The sequence below is a fragment of the Osmia bicornis genome, chromosome 12, assembly GCF_907164935.1.
Source record: "Osmia bicornis bicornis chromosome 12, iOsmBic2.1, whole genome shotgun sequence".
Lineage (NCBI taxonomy): Eukaryota > Metazoa > Arthropoda > Insecta > Hymenoptera > Megachilidae > Osmia > Osmia bicornis.
Window position 1 is genome coordinate 7,842,337 of NC_060227.1, and position 24,411 is coordinate 7,866,747.

A 24,411-nucleotide genomic window follows, 5' to 3' on the forward strand; every position below is an offset into this window, starting at 1 on the left:
CTACTTTTTGGGAATCAGGGTCGCCAGAGTAACTTCACCGAGTCAATCCACTAGCAGACCCAAAACAAAATGCATACTATCCTCTTTTCCTTCATTGTTTTTCTTACAATTCAATTGTAATAAGGTTAAACTTGAAAGTCTCGAAAAACTACTACTGTAAAGGTGGACCTCTATCTGTCGACCCTTGACCTACAAACACGGAGAAAGTATCATTTCTTTTTATTAATCGTTCGATTTGATGATGTGTTTGAAACAGGGTACGCCAATCAAGCACATAAAGCTATCACCACGACCGATCCAGGCGTACCAACAGAATACACTGTTGCCGGTGTCGACGGGCAAGGTGCCATCATCGCCACGACGGATCCGCGGGGAGACGAAGAAATGTCGCAAGGTCTATGGTATGGAGCACCGTGACCTTTGGTGCACACAGTGCAAGTGGAAGAAAGCCTGTAGCCGTTTCGGCGACTAGGCCAAGCGACCGCCCCGTTCGTACGTCCGCGGACGGAGATTGTCGCCGAGCCGACCCCAGAGTTTGCCAATGCTACGTTAAACTTCTCTCGCCAACTGCCAGCAAAATTGCCAATTCCCATCGTCGTCGTCGGACACTCGACTAGCGCGAACAAAAGTGTGAGGTGATGCGATCCGTAGCGTTGACTGGTGTCACCACAGCGAAGAGGTACCCCGTATATCGTCCACCATCTCTTCTAAAACCGTTCGATCCGGCAGGTTTTCATATTCCCGCTATCAGGGATGTCATAAAATGCCAATGATCGAAAGAGATCACTGGGTCAGGCGGTGTTGCGAACACCAGCAATACCTCTTCCTGTACTTCTTGTTTCCCGTAGTCGTATCTCTTGGCTTTTTTCTGCCTTGCGAGTATAGGTAAACGAGATACCATGAGTCTCGCAGAAAAACGTCAATCCCATGACGGATGGCGGACGGTTAGAAGGGCCGATCACACGTTCCGTGCGAAGCAGAGAAGATCGTCGACACTTGTTGTCAGTAATCAAATAGAGAGAAGAATCGAACATTGAAGATGAAAAGAAGATCGTTGACCGATCGTCTGGCATTTGGCAAACTCCGTTAGGGTCTTTTTTAGCCGTAATAAGGGATTTTGATTAGTAGGTAACGAATAACTGGGACGAGGTATCCTTAGACTGTCGTGCTCTCTTTCTTTATTTCTCTCTCCCTTTCTATTCCTTTTTCCTTCCTATCTATACGTACATGGAGAGCACGGAACAAGGTCTCGTTTCGGGTTTGCCGGAGCAAAAATCCTTTTTTTTGCTTTTTTTTTTTTGGTTCGGTACATAAAGAAAAGAGATACACGCTCGCTCGAAGTCGCAGCGTGTACGCGCGTGTTCCAATGAATACGTGCTGGTTCTCGAACCGACTCTTAGGTCATTGCAATCGGTCTTCCTTCTTCCGACGAGGGCGACGAAGCTCGATTTCGTTGGGGTTGTCGTCGTTTCTTGAAAACACGTCGATCGTCCACGCGATCCACGATCAGACACAAAGAGAGAGAGAAAGAGAGAGTTGGAGTCGCGTGCGACCCACGTATCGGACGAATGGAAGACCGCAAAACAAATCGATATACATATTTGGTCTGACCGATTGTTCTTCCTGGAAGGACGCAGACGGGCAAGTTGAATGGAATCGCGTCGAAGCGCTAGAGCCAATTGTGATATTTTCTCTAAATTTTATCGGATAATTAGACGGGTATGGGCCGACATATAAACGTATACATATGTACAGAAGGAACGGTGACGATGACGAGGTGAAGAATACGATGAACAGACAATGCGTGTCGCAGAGGGGAAACAAAATTTTATACACCAATTATATATTATACTGCCAGATTAAATTAATTCAATCGAAGCGAAACGACAAACGAACAAAAGAAAAAACATAAAAAAAAGAAGGGAGTAAGGATAACGACCATACTGTTGGAGCTTCGTACGCGAAAAATAGGGAACGATGCAGCGGGTGTGCATGTGTACTGTGTGCGTATGCGTGGTTGAGTGTATGCGTGTGTCGAGCTGAGGTTTGCTAGCCTCATCTCGACGACCTAAGATCGCGTTCGCCAACAAAGGAAAAAAAAAAGCAAAGAGGAGCTGCGTGCACGAAATAGAGATAAAGGCTTCGCAGTTGAATCGATCGATCGATGTAAGTACATACAATACCGAGGATGAAAATCATCCTTTAGCCAGGAGATCTCGTTCTATGGCTGACAAGTATGTACGTAAAAAGGACGAAAATTCGAAGTAGCGTTTTCCAACACGCGTAAACTCGTATTCGCGACGAGGAGAGAAGCTTCTATTTTCATCTACGTATTTTAAACGTGCTCCTTTCTCGCCTTCGATCGTCCGCACGACATGCAAACAAAACTTACACGTTCGTTTTGGTCACGAATCGTTCGTAGGAAAGGTAAACCAAAACGCGAGGGACAAAGAAATCGTTTGATCTCGATGACTTTTGCGACGGTGGCGGTGCAGTTTAATCCTTTAACGAGAAAAATATTTTGTTTTTCGTTTTGAGACGCGCGACACGAAGGATCCCGCCTGCTATCACCGTCGTCAAATTTAAATGATTCTTTATTACCGTTATTATTAATGTAATTACTGTTATTATTAATTATTCGTTTGTTTTAACGATAAGTCTTGGGTGTCTCGTTGTTATCAGCGGACGCGAACGTAAGAATTTGAAAAGTGTTTCAATGGTATAGCTTATGTTTCGTATCCGTTGAAAGGACGAGACTGCTTCCATCGTGTTGATCAATGCTCATCTTTCTAGTACAATTTCATGCGATTTTTAACGTCGCGTTCTTCGTTTTGCTTGCATAATTTTACGGTTAATCTCAACAGTGTACTGATTTATTTAATATATACGTACGTACTATATATATATACACATATTAACATTGCGTTACGCGAGATTAAGTGGTTCGCCGAGAAAATATTAAAAACACCGAAGGAGTATCAGAATTACAGACACGTGCAACGACCGCGTAAGATTCGAATGAAAAATCAGAATACACACACACACACGATCACCGTGACGGTATTACGTTTGGTTTTTTTATTTTTTCGCGACACACAATTTCGTATTTCCGAACCAAAGACATCGTATCTCCAATCGTGTTCCACCGTATTTCTCTTTCATCGATTGTCCTCATCTATACAAAGTGTTTTCGTTTTTTTAATCGTACTGTCTACGTACTTAGATTCTTGTTAGCTGAGTTAGACGGAAAAAAGAGTTTCGTGGACGCAATGTATGCAAATATATTAACAGTTTGAGTGCCATTCATCCGTTTCGTGTTAAAGAGACGATACGAGATTCTATAACAATAACAGTAAACTAAGTTAGGGCCGATGCGATGGCACTTATCAATTTTCAATATGGCACTCAAACGGTTAATATCTATGTCACTGTGCTCGATCGAACGCAAGAAGTAGCAAGGAATACACCGTAGATCAAGGACCAGGATGTAGGAAATTAAATGAAAAGCGAAATGGAAAAATAATGAGAAGAAGGAAAGCAAAGTCGTGAGACTACGTTGATAGAATAGAAAGTAATTGCCGTCCAAATAGGTTCCTTCATTAGGTCAAAATTCGAATCCTAATCGTGGCTTCTTGGATGTACTATTGCAATCGGATTTTTCAAATAATCCTGATCGAACGCCGAATAATGCTACGAAACGAATATAGCGATGACGCTGCATATCGTTATTGTTATACGTTTTTATAGCGCATCGTGGTCCAACAAGAAACAGGACACTTGATTATCTTCTTCGTTAGCAAAAATATGCTCGTGGCAAAAGTTGAATCCTTTCTGAGAATCATTTTTGTCAATGTAATTTGAAAAAGTTTGCATTCTTATTCGTAAAATTAGAAGGATGAGCATTTATTCAAGTGATTATTTACGTCATTATGTACGATGATAATTCTTTAGTATAAATTAATTATTATCCTTTTTGGATAAAAAAGAATTGTAGATTTAAATGTTGATTCTGACAACATGTAATCGTTTAATGATAATCATGTTTAAACGTTAGATTCCAAAATGAATCACGATAGTATCGTTAACTGAAAATGGATAATAGGTGTTTCATTTTTGGTGGACCACCGTATATGTATATTGTAACAATTTTTTAACGTCGAAATTTCTATTGAAATTAAACATTTTACTGACGGTTTTTAGCGTGTCGCAGGGATAGATACTATCCTTTCGTTTATTGTAGCCGTTCTTTTTTAATAATCACAATAATCGTATCCAAGATACGAACAATTTTTCGATACTTTTAAGAGAATTTTTTGACGATGACCCATTTGGTACTATCGAGCAAAAAAAGAAAGTAGTATTATTCGGCACGCGTAAGACGAGAATCTTTATTTTCCTCGGACTCTTCAATGGAAAAAGAAAAAAAAACAAAGGAAATAACTCGACGTTGCATCCTTAACTTCTTTGTTTCGGGGAGTGTTGAAAAACGAAAGAGAATTTTGGCGGGAATTCACACGTCAGGCACCACGTGGAAAAGTCGCGATAGAAGAATTAACGATCGTGCCATTCGAAATGCCAAATATTCTCCGCTACTACATTTTTCTAATCGTCAAAATGAAATTCCAAACAGCATAAGAAACGCAGCAGAAAGAAACAGACATCTAACGCGGAACGCTTTAAATTGCTGGAGAACGGGAAAAACAGATTCGTAACGGAAGCTTTACAGACTTAAAGATACCTCAGGTTTATTTCATAACAGAAACAAACACAAAACGGCCATTTTGATCGAAGCAAAAAATCAGAGAAGTAACATCGAATTCACGTCATCGTCGTCGTTGTCACCGGCTTCGATCAAGATGGCTCGAAACAGTTAGGCACTGAAACTATATTTCATATGTATCTTGTCGCGATATAAACGTCAATATTACTTAGTCGAATTCGTTGCAGTCGAGTTCACGGACTCGCATTATATTATTGTATAAATATTGTATCGCATTTAAAAATAGGTCGCTTGAAAACGTTCAAAAGTCCGGGGCGGGGGAGGGGGGGGGGGACTAATGTTGTATCGGGCCCCGGACATTTTGTGTGCCGACTATCCTCAAACCACGAATAGATAATTAAGTCGTTCTCGCGTGTCCAGTGTTGCCGGGTACGTGTACGTTTCGTTCGATCAATCCGATCGTTCGTCGAAACTCGTTGGATTTCTTTCATAGTCTTTCTGCATCTTGCTCCTTCTTGCAATATTATATTAATCATTATCCTTGTCAATCTCGAAAGAGCTACCCTAAAATCAGACGTGCCAAAGAATCCGTTTTCCGTTGGCAACACTGTACGGTCGCGATACGACCGAGCATAGTCCGCACGCACTAACCGAACGGAACATATTCGATCGATTCGACCAGCGAGCCAATTAGGGCCGATCAAAAAAGAAGAAATAAATAAAAAAAAAAAGGAAAGATCCTGCTATTGTACGTCGAACGACACACGTTATGTACAACGATCGCCCGGGGGATATATATCGATCCAGGGCTCGGTCCAGCACGATCGTCGAGATTTGAAAAGGGGCAAACATAGAAAAAAGATTTAAAAAGATGAAAAAACGATACAAACGTCGCGTCGCGGAAATGGCCGGGATTAATTCATACCAAAACGATCTCATATCGATTTAATGAAATGCAATTTTTGATCGTGCGGTCGACCGGGGGGTGTGTGTTTTGATGCCCTGTGTTGTTTAAAGGGCATCCTGGAAGCGACGAAATTTTTTTCATTGCATGTACCTGTTTCAATACGCGTCGCGAACGATGAACCGACGCGGGAGGAGAAGGCAAGTAGACGGTTGTTCGTGGAATCGATGTTCGAATCGATTAACCCTGTAATGGTAGCGTGGATGACGAGGGTTACCCGTTATAAAATTGTAAAAAAAATCAGACGTTTGTTCTCAGCAACAAATTATAATTAGAAATAATGTTAGAATTTAGCAACCCTACACAATGGGCATCTTTAGGAAAGATGGAGGACCTAGCCTTCCCCACACAAAAACCCTTGCTATGTGAAATATCATGCAAGCGATTTTCCATATAAAAGATAAACAAGTTTAGTTAATTAAAATTATTCATACGACCATTTTAGGGCTGAAGAACCATTGGTCTCTTGCCTGATCGTCTTGGACCGCGTTGCACTTGGTCGATCGCGCAAAGCAAAGACATATTATTAAAATAGTATATTATATTATATATTATATTATTATTATTATAATATTACCATTATTAATGATTAATTTTTATTGATTATTATTATTATTACCATCGTCATCGTCATTATCATCATTTTTTTAAAATGAAGCTATTTACTAGCGTCACTAACGATACGGTGAAGTGATTTGTTAAAAGAAAATGAAAAATACGCGAAATCTTTATTATCAATGCGTTAGTGGGACTTGTTAGTATTAACGCAATACTCGATCTGCCGAACACTTATCGAGCTGACCATGTTTAACATCCGAAAGATAGCTGGCACGTCGTGCAACCAGCGACTCTTTTTTTTATTAAACGTATGCGAAATTCTTTATATCCGTATATCGCTGCAGACGCTTCTATTTATCGAGAGTAAAAACAAAAAGGATTCGTAGATTATAAAATGCTGTGGTTATGTCACATTACACGACACTCGAATTTATTCTAACGTATTTCGACTGAGCAAAGAATTAAACGATGAACGTTGATTCGTATTTGAGTGTAAAATTTCATCGTCGAGACTATTCTCCTTGTGGTAATAAACCTCTCTAAGAAAAGCGTATCAACTTATTGATTTATTTTATCTAAATCAACCCATTAAGGACCAATAAAAGTAAAAAAAAAACATTCACAAAATTTAATAATGTATGTATGTACATTAATTGAAAAAAAAAAAACAAAGTTTGCATGAATGCAACACTGGTTCCTAATGGGTTTTTTGTTTTATTCTAGTTCGTTGACACGTGAATGTTTGTCGCCCGACATAGTCGAAAGACGAGAAACAAAGTTATAATTTATCAATTAATAAAAATGCATATGTTTAATTATAATTGGGCAATGAATAATAATTTTAAATCTCTCGTGTTGATCTTATCTGAATACTTTATCTTTCATTTATTTTTGTTAGTTCTATTTTAACAAACAAAATAATAAATGTTAGAAATAGAAGAGGATGAACTAACGTTAGGTATAATTAAAATAGCCGACAAATTACCGTGCTATTAGGGTTTAATATAGTTTGCGATACACGTGTATTGCCAAATTGTACTTTTAGAAAACATTTTATTTTCTATATTATTTTATTTATTAGAGAAGTTTATATATATACACACATATAAATATATATTACATTTTTTTTATATATATTGGCAAGGTAATAAAAGGGACGGTGTATCGAATACCTTTTAAATAAGCTGTGTATGATTACATTTAACGTTCCATTGTGATAGTAATGTAGATAATTTAGTGATTAGATTGTCGTTAATTCTTTCTTTTTTTTCGTTTCGACTGACAACGGTCTTTCACCTGTGTATTGCATAATATTTATTTCGTTGCTCAAAAAGAAAATATGTAAATGAGTTACATATAAGGAAAACATTTTTTGTCGTATTAGATGCTTTAATACTCGTGCCATAATGAGACATAATCGCAGCTTCGGATTATTCACCCGCCCAAATGAAACTCATTAACCCTTTCGTTGTGACGTTTATTGTGTAATAATCGCCAAGTTTAATAAACGATGATGTTCATTACTTAAAGAAAATCTCTTCATTGATTCACGATAACACAGTACATACGTCGTGTACAACGAAAGGGTTGATTCCACGTTGTGGACTCGTTTTCTAAATTAAAAACTAAAAAGCGTCGTCCTTTAGTATTCTAGCCGATCGAATTTCTAAAACGATTTCGTCCGACGATTATCTTCGATGTTAGATTACTATTAACAAATACGATAGAAGAAAGCATTAAATTTTAAAAAATTCTCTCCAAATTATTTGTTTAATTCCACCGATTCTTCATTTCTCTCACTAGCGAAACAATTCATAGACTCTTAAGTCAACAGTAGCGTCAGAATAACTTTTATTTATTTAACGTTTCGACCATTATTCTGGTACTCTTCAGATATTGAATTTAACAATGTAATTATCTTACAGAAATATTATTGAAACATTGTAGATTACAATTATTCATATCTTCCGACATAGTATGTATAATTAAATAAACCCGAGTATTACAAGAATAATAGTCGAAGCATTGCACGAATAAAACTGATTTTAATTATTCTCATATACTTTAAGTCGTGTATGAAAAGCATTAAAATAGTGACACGAAAACGATTAGAAAGATCTTGAATAAATTTTCTACGAGCACAAAAGTAACATGGATTCGTAACAGGTCAATATCAGAGAGTACAGTGCCCCTAATCGATCAATGACAGTACATTGAAGTTACGTTGGTTTGTGCTTGCTGGAAACGGTGCTCCTAATTACTCGAATAGATTTCATTATTCCGTCGAACACGTCACGATATCATATTAATAATTGCACAAGAAATACCATGATGAACGGTTGGTAATGAATCAAGAAGAATCTTGATCATTATACTCCTTGTAAGTCCTAACAATCTTGCATTCGTTAGATCAATAGTATCAATAAAGTAGTTACCGTAGTCGTTAACGATATCATTATACAGGTATATATTCAGAGAAAAGAATACTATGAAATGGTGCAACGAAATTTTCGATATTAATTAGTCATACTTCTTAAGAATCTGCAGTGTGATATGGATCAAGATGATGCTTATAAGAGAAAAGAAACATAATTACTACCTAGTTGGAGGATTATTTTTACCGATGTTAATCGGTAGTAAGAAGAATCATGTCGCTGGTAGCACTGGCGATATATATAGAAAGTGATCCATTAACGATAATAGTAATTATTTCTATTATCGATTCAGGTACGATAAAAATGCTTTTCAGACGTTCCGTTTGAGAACCTTTAAAGGAACAATGATTCGAATGCACGTCGCCGACGCGTTACTAATTAGATTAATAGACGGCGGTGAGTTTCGTTTGTTTTATTAGCTGATAAATATATTAAGGTACGTAACATCGAGGCGCACCACGCATACGAAGACTCCTTTTACGCAAAGACTGTTTTTATCTTCGTGCTGTGTGCACGGCCTGTTTTTGTACGTGTTACACACACGGGATTAGATAATAAAAGCATATCAGGATCGGATTCGGATATCGAAACTGGGCGTACGAGAATGACGATTGTCGGTGAGTTTTAATAATGAGTAGTAGAACAGAGAATAAAGCAATTTTATGAATAAAAGAAAAAAAAACCAGTCTTTGGATAGTCGTACACTTGAAAGTACATCATAGGGGTTTCGATAAAACTAGGGAACCCTAGACAAAAATTCGACTACTCACCGCGAGACACGTTTCCACTAGAATTTGACGGAAACACCGATCCGATACTGAATGCTCGTAACCGATTCGATCCGAACATAACTAAGATCATTCGAGCGGATCGTAGATGATGACGTAGAGAAGACTATATATCGTCTAAATGACTTTTGCGCAATTTACATACTGCTTCGTATCGACAGCCATTACTGGCACTACATTGACATTCATATTTTGTGAAAAAACTTCGACACCACTGTACATACATACTCATACACACCTAGGTACAGATACCTTGTATAAATATTTCCCACAGTGACATTTTTAAGAAACTTTCTCGATCGTCCAGATAAAAGGGTAATTCACGAATAGTCCCTGAATTGTCGAATGGATCGGAAAAAGAAAAATCGTGTATGCAATACGTTAATAGCAATAGGTGCCCTGTGTTTTTATACGAGCCCCCTTTTTTAATTCGCGTGTAAACGAAATCCGGCACAAAGAACCAAAGGGGAGAGAAAAACAGCGGAGCATAGGTGTCGCTGAATCGTATTTCATGAAACGGCCTTTCATGCACACCGAAACACACCTACACCATTGTCCGACGAACCTTTTTTGTCATTTGGACTATGGCACATGATTGCACCGTCTCTCTGTCGATAATGCGCTCGACGGATTCGTAAGACACGCGAGTACTAGCTCGTAATTATACAGTCCGTTTCGATGATGCAAGAAACCGTACTTTTTTTTGCAACCTAACGGGCCTAACCCTAAATTACGGAACAATCGACCGGCTGAACGCGGAAGGAGTTTTTTTTTCCAATTACTTTTGCAATTACCGTGGAACGTTCGGGTAGCGAGGCAATCATGAGCACAGAAAGCAAGTTACATTTCATGCGTTCAACGATGAAATCGTTGTTGACGTAACTATTATTGGGTCATTCGGAAAGTTTTATGAGATTTTGATGAAATTGAACATCTTTTCGACGTTAGTACTATGTGGAACATTTAGACCTTCTGACAAATTTATATTGATTCTTCCAGAATTCGTCTCTATAATCAGTATAAGTTTTTGATTTAGATTGAAAACTTCTATTAAGAATTGTTCTGAATCGCAAAATTACGCATACTTATTTCGTTGAGTAATAAGTTGTACACTGCCGACCGAAAGCTCTCGTATTAAAAATTACTTCGTATCACCTAAGTCACTTGACATAATTACTTTTACATTGGCGAGGATTTTTTGTAATGATATAAATAGGGGTAGACTAGTGTTTTAAACATTTTTTATTAGACCTTACATTGAAGATGAGGGAATGAAAACAGAATTCTCAAAATCAGAAAATCAAATAATTTATTCAAAATTGATTCGATACAATTTTTCCATCTTCTGGTCGAAGCTGCTACGTTGTTCCTGAAAATTAAACGGGGTGCAGTGTAGGGTCATAACCCGAAAGCTCAGGGGTTCATCATTTACAAGCTTTCGGTTTCATGGATCAAAAATTCAGATACACTTCTGTGTTTCTGTATTTTTGAATAATTAGTGACGCATGATGGATGGATTAATGCTTGCTACCTTAATTGCAGCATGATAGCATCATAACCAGCATATCTTTCTGAAAAAAAATTAATCCTCGGTAGTATAGCCAGTTAGCATCCCAATCTTTTAAAAGATTGTTAAAAAATTAGTCCTCGATAGCGTAGCAATTAGTACACCTATTACAAACTTAGCACTTGGTAGCACGATGGTCCAGATTCTCCTATAAAAAAATTAATCCTCGATAGTATAGCCAATTAGCATCCCAATCTTTTACAAGATTGTTAAAAAATTAGTCCTCGATAGCGTAGCAATTAGTACACCTATTACAAACTTAGCACTTGGTAACACAATGGTCCAGACTCTCCTATAAAAATATTAGTCCTCGATAGTATAGCCAATTAGCATCCCAATCTTTTACAAGATTGTTAAAAAATTAGTCCTCGATAGCGTAGCAATTAGTACACCTATTACAAACTTAGCACTTGGTAACACGATGGTCCAGACTCTCCTATAAAAAAATTAATCCTCGATAGTATAGGGTTAGTATCCTTTGTTAAAAACGTAATTAATAACTTACACATTTCACACTGCAACATCCAATCATTCACCACTTGATTTATTCATAAGAATTAGCTTCTAAATAAAACATTTTAACACTTTCACACCGAAACGTCCAATCATTTACTGTTCATTTTGTTGATTGTTAAACTCTGAAAAAACTTATCACTCAATCCACTATTTTAAAAATACACGTTCTGCAGTTTTAGCGCCTTTTTTACTAGACCCAAAAATTGGGTCAGTATATGTGTTATAGTATTTTAGTACTCGTGATCTAGCACGCGATATCGAGTGATCGGCAGTGTACATGTTCACAACATAACTTACGAAATATTTAACGATTATTATAGCATATTCCAATTTGCGATACTTTTTGTTACTTATACAGCTTACGTAATTTCTACTCGTTACAAAACCGAACTGAGTGGTAAGCAAATCATAGTTATCCTTTCACTCGCTACTTTCGTTTCCACTGATATTTCAAGCACACAATTATGTGACAGGGTATAATGAAATATATGTATGTATAATTACAGATTAGCGATAGAAACTACCGTGAAGTTCGATTTCTTTCGATCTTTATCCGCAAAATATTGAATCGAAGTATTTGCTTTCTTTAGGTATCACTAGCCCAACACCAGAAGAAGTTTTGATTGACAGACCAACCGATCAATTCTAAGGATTTTATCGTTAAAATAAAAAGATCTACCAAAAGTATTGACGCAGATATTTCTCGCATGTGATAAGATCATTAAAATCAACATAATCGCAGTTAATATGCGTTTAATACCATAAAAAACTGTATCTGAATTGCATCGAAGATACGATGGAGGTATAGTGGAAATACATTTACAACATAAACACATACAGATGAATAATAATAAAAAGAAATAAGTTATTGAAGTTGAAAAGATAAATCTATTGTATCATAAAGAGAGAGATAATTATTTAACGACAAATAAGAAATCTCAAGCTATCCATAACGCTAGCCGAATATTGTATAATATAAGCCTTTTGAGATCATTGTTATTACATACAAAAAGATCAATATAATAAATGGTAGAAAGTAGTTAACAATCGACGACGACGACGATGACGATGATGAGAAAACATGAGATAATAATATATTGTAGTCATACACGATTAACATTATTAAACATTATATTTTATTAATTATTATATTCGATATATTATATATATAATAATGATTAATTGTTATTATTATATATATACATATATAGACATTCGAAAAAAAAAATATATATACATAGATATACCTATGTAAGTATTGTGTTACATAGAATATATGTTATTATGAATTCTTCTGCGTTACTGTTTTTCACCATTTACACCTTTTACTCGCTGGATAATATTCATTCATGATAATTAAAGTTCAGTAAATTGTCTCAATGTTATTGAAACGATAATTAATGAGGAGGATTAAGATAACTTGTTTCACGAACGTAATTAAGACCAGTGTAATCAATGGATGACTTTTAAAGAAAAACACGTTCCTTCAGACGAAATACGTTCGAAAAAAATTTGCACAGCTGAACGTGTTTCGTGATTATAACAGCATTATAAAAAAAAGTAAAAAAGGTATCTTTACAAAAATAAAGGTTGCACTTTTTCTCCGGATGAAAATTTTTTTTATTGTATTCAATATAATTGTTTGAGGTAGGTACGTATTATCAAAAGTGATATAAAAAATGAAGTCAAAGAACCCAAAATATTCAACAACAATACATTTTAATATCGCTACTGTCCAGTTAAAAGCAACTGTTCACCACCCCCTTGTTTATTCGCGTCCTTTATGTGGGGAGATAGGAGGTTCCTAATCTGGGTATCCCTAGGTTCTTCCCGGTCTCTCCCTAGTTCCCCCTAGATTTTCCCACTTCCAAATGCTCGTATTAGCATACAGAGATATCATACATAAAAAGAAACTGCACTTGAACTTCTGCAGTGTTATTGATAAGATATAAAACATTTCCAATAAACATTGAAGTATTAACTTTTAATGGTTGTCGAACTTGCATCACACTGCTTGCATATACGTGTCGTCATCCATAAAACGCGTGATATTGTGACGTTGTCACACGAACGGTATATCATTAACATAAATATGATTAAAACGTTGACTTCGTAAAATTGCAATAGTGGGATTTCACAATTAAGTCGCAAATATGCACCGGTGCATAGCAGTGATGTTAGTACAGTACACGGGAATAAGTTGCATCGTATAGGCTAAGTCTTTTTAAGGTTATGCCACGGTTGGAAAGAGGTTAGAATATTTTTATAAGAACAAATACGTGTCAATGCGAGTAACAATTGGCACGGATAAACATTTTTCCGAGTCATGGTCGAGGAAGATATCATTGCTAATGCATCGCCGTACGATTATCATGCGGTGAATGCAGAGAGTGCACAAAACACTTCTAGAGAAAAACGAATACAAGGTACAATACTATCGGACGTTAGGATGGTCAGCAGGAATGATTGGATAACAATCTTTGTATTGTGTTTTATCAACCTTATAAATTACATGGATCGTTTTACGATCGCCGGTTTGTACTATCCTCTTTTGTATACCATGAGAATAAGGTTCATTATTTCTCTGCAATTATTCATGGGATGCAATCGCAACTTGTTGCAGGAGTACTGACAAATATTAAAAATGATTTCTATATTGGCAATGATATGTCTGGATTACTACAGACTGCATTCATCTTAAGCTACATGATATTTGCACCACTGTTTGGATACTTGGGTGATCGTTACAACAGAAAAGTTATAATGAGCAGTGGTGTGTTTATATGGTGTTTAACAACATTCATTGGTTCTTACATGAAGGTAATTTAAGCAGGAAGCTTTGTCCTAGTTTGCAACTAAGGATCCAAGAACTTTTCTTGTCTTCAGAGATTCTTTGTAATGTGTATGATAAAATTATTTCAGTCATTCGGATGGTTTCTCCTATTCAGAGCCTTTGTTGGAATAGGTGAAGCCAGTTATTCCACAATTGCTCCAACAATAATAAGTGATTTATTTGTTAAAGATGTACGTTCTAAAATGCTTGCACTGTTTTATTTTGCAATACCAGTTGGAAGGTAAGTTAAAAATGTACTAATATAATTTTTAAATTACACTTCAATTTAATTACTAAATATTTTATATTTAGCGGGTTAGGATATATAGTCGGTGGTGAAACAGCGAGAGCTACCGGTGCATGGCAATGGGGTTTACGCGTCACTCCAGCTTTAGGTATCATCGCAATTATTTTACTTCTTACAGTAGTAAGAGATCCAATCAGAGGAGAAAGAGAAGGAGGAGCCCATTTGACAAGCACTTCATGGTCAAATGACATCAAAGCATTATTAAAAAAGTAATTACTCAATGTAACTTGTAAATGTGATATATCTTCTTATATTTCACATTACTTTTGTACTTTCTAGTCCTAGTTTTATGTTTTCTACTGCTGGCTTCACATGTGTAGCTTTTGTTGCTGGAGCATTGGCTTGGTGGGCTCCAACATTTTTACAGCTGGGATTTACATTACATCCTAATGCACATAATGTTGATCCAGATGAGTATGTTTCCATGATAGATTTTCATCTATCTGACTCTTGTGTTCACAGTAGTTTTTAATCATGTTTTACATATTTCAGTGTTGCGTACAAATTCGGATTAATAGGAATGGCCGCTGGTTTAATAGGAGTACCATTAGGTTCATACCTAGCTCAAAGACTAAGAGTAAATTGGCATCAAGCTGATCCTCTAATATGTGCTGCTGGACTTCTTATTAGTGTACCATTACTATTCTTTGGAACTTTAACTGCCAATACAAATTCTGCTGTATGTTATATATTAGTATTCCTTGGACAGTTATCATTAAATTTAAATTGGTCTATTGTTGCAGACATATTATTGGTATGTAACTCAACGATCTCTGTTTTCTTAATTAGAAATTAAGATGAAACATGTTCTCAAAGTTTGTTTCTACTGGATTGTTATAGTATGTAGTGATTCCAACAAGAAGATCTACAGCAGAAGCTTTTCAGATACTTATAGCTCATGCTTTTGGAGATGCAGGAAGTCCTTATCTTATTGGTTTGGTAAATATCTTTAATAATTAAAAAACATTGTATTATGTGCTATTCACTTTCAGCATTCTGTTTCTTTTTTTATATCTTCTGTTTCTATTCTTCTTCTATTTCGTTTCAATTTCATTTCTTTCTTCGTTAATGGTTTATGATTATTTTAATACAAATCAATCAATTATTTTCAGTTGTCAGAAGGACTGAAAAAAGTTCTTCTTCCAGACTCGAGTATATCCAAAAAACCGGCACCACACGATCTTGAAAACACGCTTATCGAGTTTCGAAGTTTACAATACGCTTTATTTCTGACCATGTTCGTAGAAGTCATTGGAAGCCTATTTTTCTTCCTTACAGCATTGTATATACAAAAGGACAAAGCACTAGCAGAACTAACCATCTCAGGTGGGTGAAAGAAAATGAAAATACTTTGAGGAAAAAAATAAAAATTTGTCTTGGCATCTTATTTGCATGTTCGTATGAGAAGCGCTACTAATACGGCTTAGTGTTTGACAATAAATATTTATACATGAGTTGGGACACGTTTTACTTATGTTTTTTTTCTAATTGTCTTGTATTGGAAGCACTATTTGCAACAATAATGTGAATATTTAAAAAAAATAAGATAATGCACTAATGCTTTTATTACGTACATATTATCTGCAAGATGTGTAAATGTTTGATAAATCAAATAAAGTAACATTGCTTAGGTCCTAAGTTTCGTTTATATCATTTCTTTTTATCAAGGCTGTTATTGAAATTTTTCTTAAATTTTTGGCTTAATTAAAATGTGATTATTTTTGCACAGTGTATCAACTGTTCGCAAGTTTGAAGTTAAATGGGGAGATGTTAAGACCAAAAGTAAGAAAATGTTACAATTTAATCTTTGTTAACAAGTTAAGCATCAAAGGTTCTTTTGAAAGTAATCAAAGAAATTATGTTTTATTTGTAAAGATATATCTTAAACTGTTTATAAAAATAACTATTTCGAATTCATTTGAATAGTGCAAAAAGGGTTTAAGTAAAAAAATAAAATTTAAATCACACACACAACTGATAAACCCACAATTAAAAAATAGAATTCTACAGTTTTTAACCCAATTTAACATAAATGGCTAATGTGGAATGTATACAAAAATAAGTTTGTATAATATGCAAACATCTTTCTTGCAGAAAAATATCTAGATTCTAAGAATAATGGGCAAGCTGAATCAACACGTTTATAAATCACATCACTGGGCCTTCCCTGATAGTAAGCTGTAAACCCGGTACATAATTTATTTTCATGATTTCATATTTTTTATTTAGAACGATAATCAGTTTAATGTATTTGAAAATGAACTAATATTCTTGAAAAGGTTTTTCTTTCTAGTTAAGTACATTATAGATACCCCAAAATTGATTTTAAATTACAAACTGTATACTTAAAGTACTTGAAGATATTATATAATTAAATTGATTATCGAGTTTCTATTCTTTTCATTCATACTGATTTCTATATTAGTTCTTGTACACTTTCCATTTACATATTTTGTTCTATTTTATTTGAAGAAAACCTTTATTCCTACTTATCCAATCTTAACTTGATTTGGTTATTGGTTTTTCTATTTAGTTTGAATAGTGCTCAAGAGGTTTCAATGATGATATTAATATTTCATATTGTAATATTTGTACATTTTTGGGTATGGAGTATATACGACTCTAATGTTACAATTTTTCTAACTTTAAAAGAAATTGTATACTTTTCTAAATTGTATACTTTATGTAAAAGAAAATGATGAAGCTTGCCTACTAAAATAATTCTCTAATATGTTATTAACACTTAGTCAACCAAATGAGAAGATCTCCCCATTCGGTTGGCTGAGTGTTAAAATAAGACAAATGTGTTTTGCATGATAAATGGTTGCATGTAAGAAGCTATAGCCATTATTTGTTACTAGTAAGAAATACTAACACTTCACACAGTTGTTACACTTCTTACTTATCAATGTTCTGTTTAATAAATGGTATATTCTATTTTATAAGCACTGTATGTGAAAATTGTGTAGTAAATATTGTATCGATTTGTGATTATTAATTTTTCTACAACAGAGTATATTATAGTTGAAAGCAAACTTTAATAAAATAATTTTAATCTCTTAAATTCAATTAAGACAACAAAAACAAACTGCATTGTTTCAAACAATGGGTTTAAGATAATTTATGAATACATATTCATAAGCATATTTTGTTTTAGGTGGAAACATTTCAGATTCAATGTACATATGTAATGATGAAGTTGAAAATGAATTACAAGATGATATGCACAAACCATGATGAGAATATTAGAGATTTTCTGATGATTAATTATAAGTGAAATGTGTATAACAGTGCAGTGCAGCTATAATGGCAACAAATATTAACTGATCAGGAAAAGAGTGTATTGGATTCACAATAAGAAATTATTGCATCAGTAATATTGTCAGAAAAATTGAAGTGTTCTGGATACAGAACATTTATAGTGAAGAAAACTTCAAAGGACATTGTGAATTAGTAACATCCTCAAGGAGGTATTCTGTTAATAATGTACAGAAGTATTAGGCTTGATGGTATATCCATTTATCTAAGATAAAGTTAGCCAATAGGTGCGAGTATTATAGCACTTTTACATATTATATTTTTATAGTAGGTTTCTTTTAACAAAAATACATTATTCTCATGTGGTATGTAAAATATTTTTCAGACGCATCTTGTAGCATCATTAAAACTTTGTTGAATACTTTGGTATTTATAAAATTCATAACTTCATCTAATAATAGTTGCAGTTTAGTAATTTATGTGCCTTATGTATTAGATGGAACAATATAACATTTTTGTTTATTGAAAGAGTACATAGGGTAAATGGTGAAAAACATGCAAATATTTGTTCGAAAAAATTCATAATAAAATTAGTTTTCTATTTAAATGAATTTTATTTACAAAATAAAAATTCAAAGTAACCTAACTTTAATAAAAAAAATGAAGTATTTAATTATGGAATGTGAGGTACCATTGATTTTAGTTTGCGTGCAGAATCTCAAGCAAATATCTATAAACTACTTGTATATTTATTTAAACATTGAACTGATGTAATTTTTTTAACTTTATGTGCTATTACCAATTATTTTATTAATACAATAAAAATATTATTATATAGATACTTTTCAATGCTTTTTTAGCTCAAAAAATATTATTATATAGATACTTTTCAATGCTTTTTTAGCTCAAAATCTCAAATAATTATTAAAAATGGTTTACATTAAACCGAACACGTTTTGAATCGTATACAAATTATGGAAATTCTATCCATAAAATTTGAATAGTCAATTTGCATTTCAGTCGTCGATTATTTACTACTTCATATCTACCATTTCGTTATTAAAATTTTTAATAAAATAATCAAATTATTTTGAAGGCACTTACCTTGTATTTCTTCAAACTGGTTGTATCTCGGAAGACAAAGCATGGCGTTCCTCGGTGAACATTGTTGACCGTGTTAATATTTGAAGAAGATAAGCAGTTCATCGAGATCCCCTTCTAGACAATGCAAAATATTCGTAAATAACACCTGAAGTATCGTTATCAACGTAATATCTACATACCTCCACACTTTACAAGCGAAACCCATAAAGTTCTTCAGAATTTTCGAATGAACGCACACCGCACTTACGACCGTTACGAAAAGGAATTGGCGGGAAAGGATCGCGTATTGCGCAGTTGCGCGGTATTCGAAAACCTGTTGCATAGTTCGACGACCCGATAGTAATTTGTTAAACAGTGCTTATTAGGGCGCCACCATCGGCGATCAGAAAATTTGAAAACGCGTAATCATAGTAACATCAGCATTTTCACGGTGCGTGCACCGTTCGGAAGTGGTGAAGTTTTTAATGCTTCCTGGCGAACGTAAGGTGTTTGGAAATTCGTGAAGTGCGGGCTGTCGGTAGTAAAACTTCTAAATAAAGCGTGGAGGCCACGAATGCATTCAGGAAATGCAACACAGCCTAAGTATTACTTGTGGATAACTCGTATTAGTGTACGGGAGGGACGCGAGAGAAACTGATTGGCAGATTACGTTTTATAACTAGCGGGAATGGTCCGTCAATCAAGATCGGCAATTTTCAAATTTTGCCTGCAGCTAGTAGTTTCAGTGGAAATTGCTTACCGGCACTGAAAGGGTCGACGCGATTTTATCGTTTCATTGGAAGCAACTGTGAAATTGTTCGTGTAACATTTACGCAAATGTCATAAGTAGTGTTAAAACTTATTTGGAATGAAGTTGAAAAATCTTGGAGATCTGGTTATCAGAAAAGATTACAATTCTATTTTCATCGTATTTCTCAGGTGAGACAATAATTTTAATTTATTACCTTTTGCTATTTGTTTCATTTAGTGTATGAGTCACGCAGTATGTGTAAGTAGTATTAGTAAAAAAATATGGCGCCAATATTCTACATTTAATAATGGCGGAATTTTTTTAAAAGTCAAGTAAACGCTTTCAACAATTTCCTCTGCATTTCTTTATACTTTTGATAATGAATTTTTCGATAATAACAATAATTCTTAATATAATTCTTAATATATTTTTCGTAGTAGAAGTATGCAAAAAGATAAAAGCAAATTAAATTCTACGCGATTTGTACTCGAAGTACGATGGAACATCGTTCAACCTTGCTTCATTTAAATTCACATTCATTTGCACGTTCGTGCGGAACGTCTTTTAAGATTCCGGCTCATTACTCTTGGAACAGCAATCGAGACTTGTTCCCCATAAATCGAAAGTCTTCGAGCAAAAACTGCTCTGCGAATTGCCGTGTCGCAAACGATAGACGATTGTTAATTCAATCTCAGAGGTGATCATCTTTAGTAACGATGAATTCATGCAGAAAATAATGCCTCGTTTCTTATCAGTCGAGCAAATAAGAGGGAGAATATTATTGTTCGAACAATGTTCCATCTTAAATCGGCACGGTAATCGGTTTCTCCTTGATTCGTCAATTGCTTGATGAAAAGCAAGGACAATTTATCAATTTAATTTCCCAATTTTCTCTTTTATCGCATTATATTTAATGATGGTATTCAAAATTTATTTCTTCCTTATTTAATAGTATAAGATACGCGTGGATGATACATATAGGTAAAGGGTAGGGCGCATGTGGTGCGTCATCGATCTAGAACTCGTTAAAAAAGTTCCAGTTTCCATAATTCTTTTCTTAAAAAGAAATTTTGCTTTTCATGTTGGTAGTTGGTTGACGGTAGTCGTTCTTAATTTTAAAATAACACTCGATACGGCTCTCGACGAGGAAAGACCATCGGATCTGTATTTCTTTTTTATCACCAGCCTTAAAGTGGCTACCTACTATCTCGTTTAAACCTTATTCTTCGTTGCGCGGCATTGACGTAGATGGTACACGATTTCTAGGTCGACGAAGCTCGAGGGCCTTTTCGCGCGTAATATCAGCTCTCCTCCTCTTTACTCGCTCGCTCGTTTATCTAGCGAAACTGTAACGATACATCGCGGAATCGCCAGTGGATCTCTCCTCGTCTTCCTTCTTTTACTTTTCCCGGTAGTACGCGTCGCGTCATAACGACGGCTATACTACTGAACCTCCACTTCCGTTGCGGAGAAACGTTCTGGAGATCGATGGTTTCCGGGGATGGGAAGATACGGGCTTGATTAATGGATCATTGCTCGAATCGTTGGTCTCAACGAGCTATTCGATACTTGACTGACATTTTACATTAAGTTTACCGGAACTTACGCTCTACGGGGCTATTTTCATCCCCTTTTTTATCGGCTTTTAACTCAACTAGATGACGTTAGAAAGAAGAGGTCACTGTAACGAAATCATTTACGTAACTAAGGTGGATCTGGATGGAGGGTAGCTCTTTTTTTTTTAGTAAAAGTATGGATACTTTGGTACAAGTGTGTGAATTCCTTTTGGGAAAAAGAGTTTTGTAACCCGATTGATCGTGTCAGCATCGCGGGCTAGTTCTTTGATACAACATTTTTTAACTCGATCCCGGTCCCTGAATCGTTTACAGCACAGAGTATATCGTGCTGAAGCGAGTGAAACTTGGTAACAAGATCAAGTACACTGGTAACTAGCGTTAGATTTCAGGTATTTTTAAGTTTCAAGAACTGACAGGATTAAATTATGGCTAAGTCGGACAAAATTTAGTCCAGCTACTTAATTTCTTAATTTGCATAGGATAACAGCTTATCATAGTTACTGCTCTTCGCAGTATCGATTTATTCGTACCATTCGGGACCAGACACAAGGAAGTTTCATCCCTTAAATTGTACTCAATAGTTTCTAGAAACTTGCGGTTTGTCTCGTTGTTACGTTCGCTGCTATCTGTAGCGGAGTTATAATAAAAGCAAAGCCCTTGGTCGTAAATTCCATACCGATCTCCCACACATTTACGATTTCCTGATACCCGTTTCTCCTGGCTGAGAAACGGTAGGGCTGAAACAATAGGGATATAACCATCGCGATAGGAATCTCGAGTTCGGTCTCGTTAAGGAAGATGATCCTTTCGCTGAGTATGAAATACTCCGGGTGTATTCCTTCTTCATCATAGACCTGGCAACAGAGCCGGTTCGAGGTCTTTTTCTTTTCTTAAATATATTGTTAATTGTTAAAAAAATGCCAATCAGCTTGTTTTAATTCATGTTTTTTTGGTGCAAAGTAACGGGATCACGCTTTACAGAAAATAATTTAATTATATTAATCACTGATTTGCCTTTTAAAAATTTGTTTGTTAGAAGGCCAATTATCTGGCTGAATTAATATTGATAATTAGCAGATTTTTCAACTGGTAAAGATTTGAAATTTGTGTTTGAAGGAAACGAATAAGATCATCCTTGATGGAAGGATGGAACTGCTACAAGTATTTATGAAATGTTCTGCTTTCGAACGAAAATAGAATCACGGGGTGTGTGCTGATGTTTCGTTTATTTACCGAAGTAGTATAATCCGAAAACACCCGGTAGAATTTGTTTAATGTTTACCGATTTATTTTTTATCGAACGCAAGGTTGCTGAATTCGGGTATTTAATTTATTCTTGGTATTGAAATTTATTTAGTTTCCTAGAATCGTCTGTTTTTAAAAGATGTACTTAATCAGAAAGAACCACCGAACGTGGTGAAACTATTTCACGGTTCGCGTCTCAGTAAATACAATTTTCTTGTGGAATAACGATCTCGTGTTCTCTGCTTTCAAAGAAGGTTGCATCGGGTCCTTTTTTTTTGAAACACGGCCCTATTAAGCTCGTTTCTTGACAACTATAACAATGCAAGAAGGAAAAATGAAAGAAAGTTGAGAGAAGGCAAAGCGTATTAACGAATTTAATTACATTCGAGCCTCGGGTCATTTTCCCCCTTGAAGATGTAGGCGTGTCGACTATTCGAACAGGAAATTAATTAGTCGCTGTAACTCGATAATTAAGGGAAATGGATACCCTTTAGTGGCATGCTTTTCAAATGATCCAATGAAATTCTACGTTTACTTGGCAAACATTTCTCTCTTTCTGTAACCTTTGTACCGTTCGTTCCATTAGTTTCCTTGTATCGATGAATAGTGTCAAAGTTCAAATTCTCCTGTTTTTTCGAAAAAATATTAAGTTATCTAAATAAAATATTATTTCAGTCGACAATTAGTGAGATACAAAAATTCTTTAATTAGCTTTTCGATAGATGGGTTGTTCAGTAATTATTTTGCTTTAATTTCAAATTGAAATATGGTTAAACATTCACCTTCCCAGTAACAATTTCCTTGTGAACGAAAGATAAACAAGCAGCTTGTTGCAAGATCCTCTTTGAATATAATCACCTTAGATAGTTTGCTCATTTTCAGTCGATTTTCTGTTTAAACAACCTCCTACTTGATGAGACAAAGAGAGAGATTTCACGAAACTAAATTGAAATATTCATTCTGTGTTCTTTGCTAACATTTTTCGTTAGAAAAAGAATTAGAAAATTCAGCAGTAGTGTTTGACGCTCGAGAAAAATGATTTGAAACTTGCTGCTGAAATTTTCTCAGATTTATTGAACAGCAGACAAAATGACAAACTATTTGATCGTAACTTAGAAACAAATGCGGATAACTCATCGTAATCCTCTTGAAAACATCGAGCAGATTAAATACTTAAAGTTAGTGGCTCTGTATTCTCAGTTTTATGCAAATCCGCAAGGTGTTAGGATCGATGTTCTATTTCTTTCGCAAAGTTTACGATACTTTTAAATCCTCTTATTCTTACGAGCCACGTTACGCGAACGATACATGTTCTTTTAGTACGACATAATACTTGATAGGAATATTTAATACCCAACTACTTTTATCAGCAATCGTGCACTCTGAAGGGATGAAAATTACTCTTGAAATTGGACTTATTTAAAAATTTTCGAATACATTTAACGTTAAACAATAAGAATGGTTATTTGAATACTTCCATATCGCTTACGTTGTTCGAACGTTTAAATATTTATGGGGATATCAAAAATATTTAAATTGTAAATAAACGTGTTCGCGAAATTTCCTGCTGAAAATGTAAACCGCAAATTATCATTTAAATCGTGCTGCGTTCACTTCAATTACTTTTAATAACGCTTATCTTCAATATTTAAATACAAGCATGTAAGCTTAAAAATTATTTAAATAATTTCGATAAAAAAAATGTCACGAAAAGTCTAAACAATATCTTTCCAAAAATTGCACAGCAGAAAATTCAATCAATTGGTTATTGCTATAGAGAAATCAAATTTGTCATTTTACCATCAGTTT

General features: G+C 35.0%; 3 protein-coding genes across 13 annotated transcripts in view; all 3 read left to right on the plus strand.

The window, feature by feature from the left end:
- LOC114880329 (zinc finger protein 395) overlaps positions 1–12,821 on the plus strand; it is a 66,469-nt gene extending 53,648 nt beyond the window's left edge. For 3 of the 4 annotated variants that reach the window (XM_029196222.2, XM_029196223.2, XM_029196224.2), the window contains one exon: positions 257–8,004. In XM_029196222.2, the coding sequence (XP_029052055.1) occupies positions 257–472 (216 nt within the window). In that variant the 3' untranslated portion in view covers positions 473–8,004. Of the gene's footprint in view, positions 1–256; positions 8,005–12,138 lie in introns of those variants that run through there. The other variant, XR_003790061.2, reaches the window with a different exon arrangement.
- A 757-nt stretch (positions 12,822–13,578) lies between these two features.
- Positions 13,579–18,553, plus strand: LOC114880336 (protein spinster). Of its 3 annotated transcripts, none has more exons than XM_029196240.2 (10): positions 13,579–14,082; positions 14,172–14,368; positions 14,471–14,622; positions 14,694–14,897; positions 14,968–15,102; positions 15,181–15,442; positions 15,529–15,627; positions 15,801–16,014; positions 16,418–16,470; positions 16,783–16,877. In XM_029196240.2, exons 1-10 carry the CDS (start codon positions 13,875–13,877, stop codon positions 16,792–16,794), a joined length of 1,536 nt encoding a protein of 511 aa, XP_029052073.1. In that variant the 5' UTR covers positions 13,579–13,874; the 3' UTR covers positions 16,795–16,877. The 3 variants fall into 3 exon arrangements, with proteins under 3 accessions (XP_029052073.1, XP_029052074.1, XP_029052072.1); XM_029196241.2 differs by lacking the exon at positions 16,418–16,470 and adding an exon at positions 17,846–17,934 and having other exon boundaries at positions 13,580–14,082; XM_029196239.2 differs by lacking the exons at positions 16,418–16,470; positions 16,783–16,877 and adding an exon at positions 17,846–18,553 and having other exon boundaries at positions 13,581–14,082.
- A 744-nt stretch (positions 18,554–19,297) lies between these two features.
- LOC114880337 (diuretic hormone receptor-like) overlaps positions 19,298–24,411 on the plus strand; it is a 35,723-nt gene continuing 30,609 nt past the window's right edge. For 3 of the 6 annotated variants that reach the window (XM_029196244.2, XM_029196245.2, XM_029196246.2), the window contains exon 1: positions 19,299–19,968. The gene's annotated coding sequence lies outside the window, so the exon portion shown is untranslated. Of the gene's footprint in view, positions 19,969–24,411 lie in introns of all 6 variants that reach the window. The other 3 variants (XM_029196243.2, XM_029196242.2, XM_029196247.2) reach the window with 2 other exon arrangements.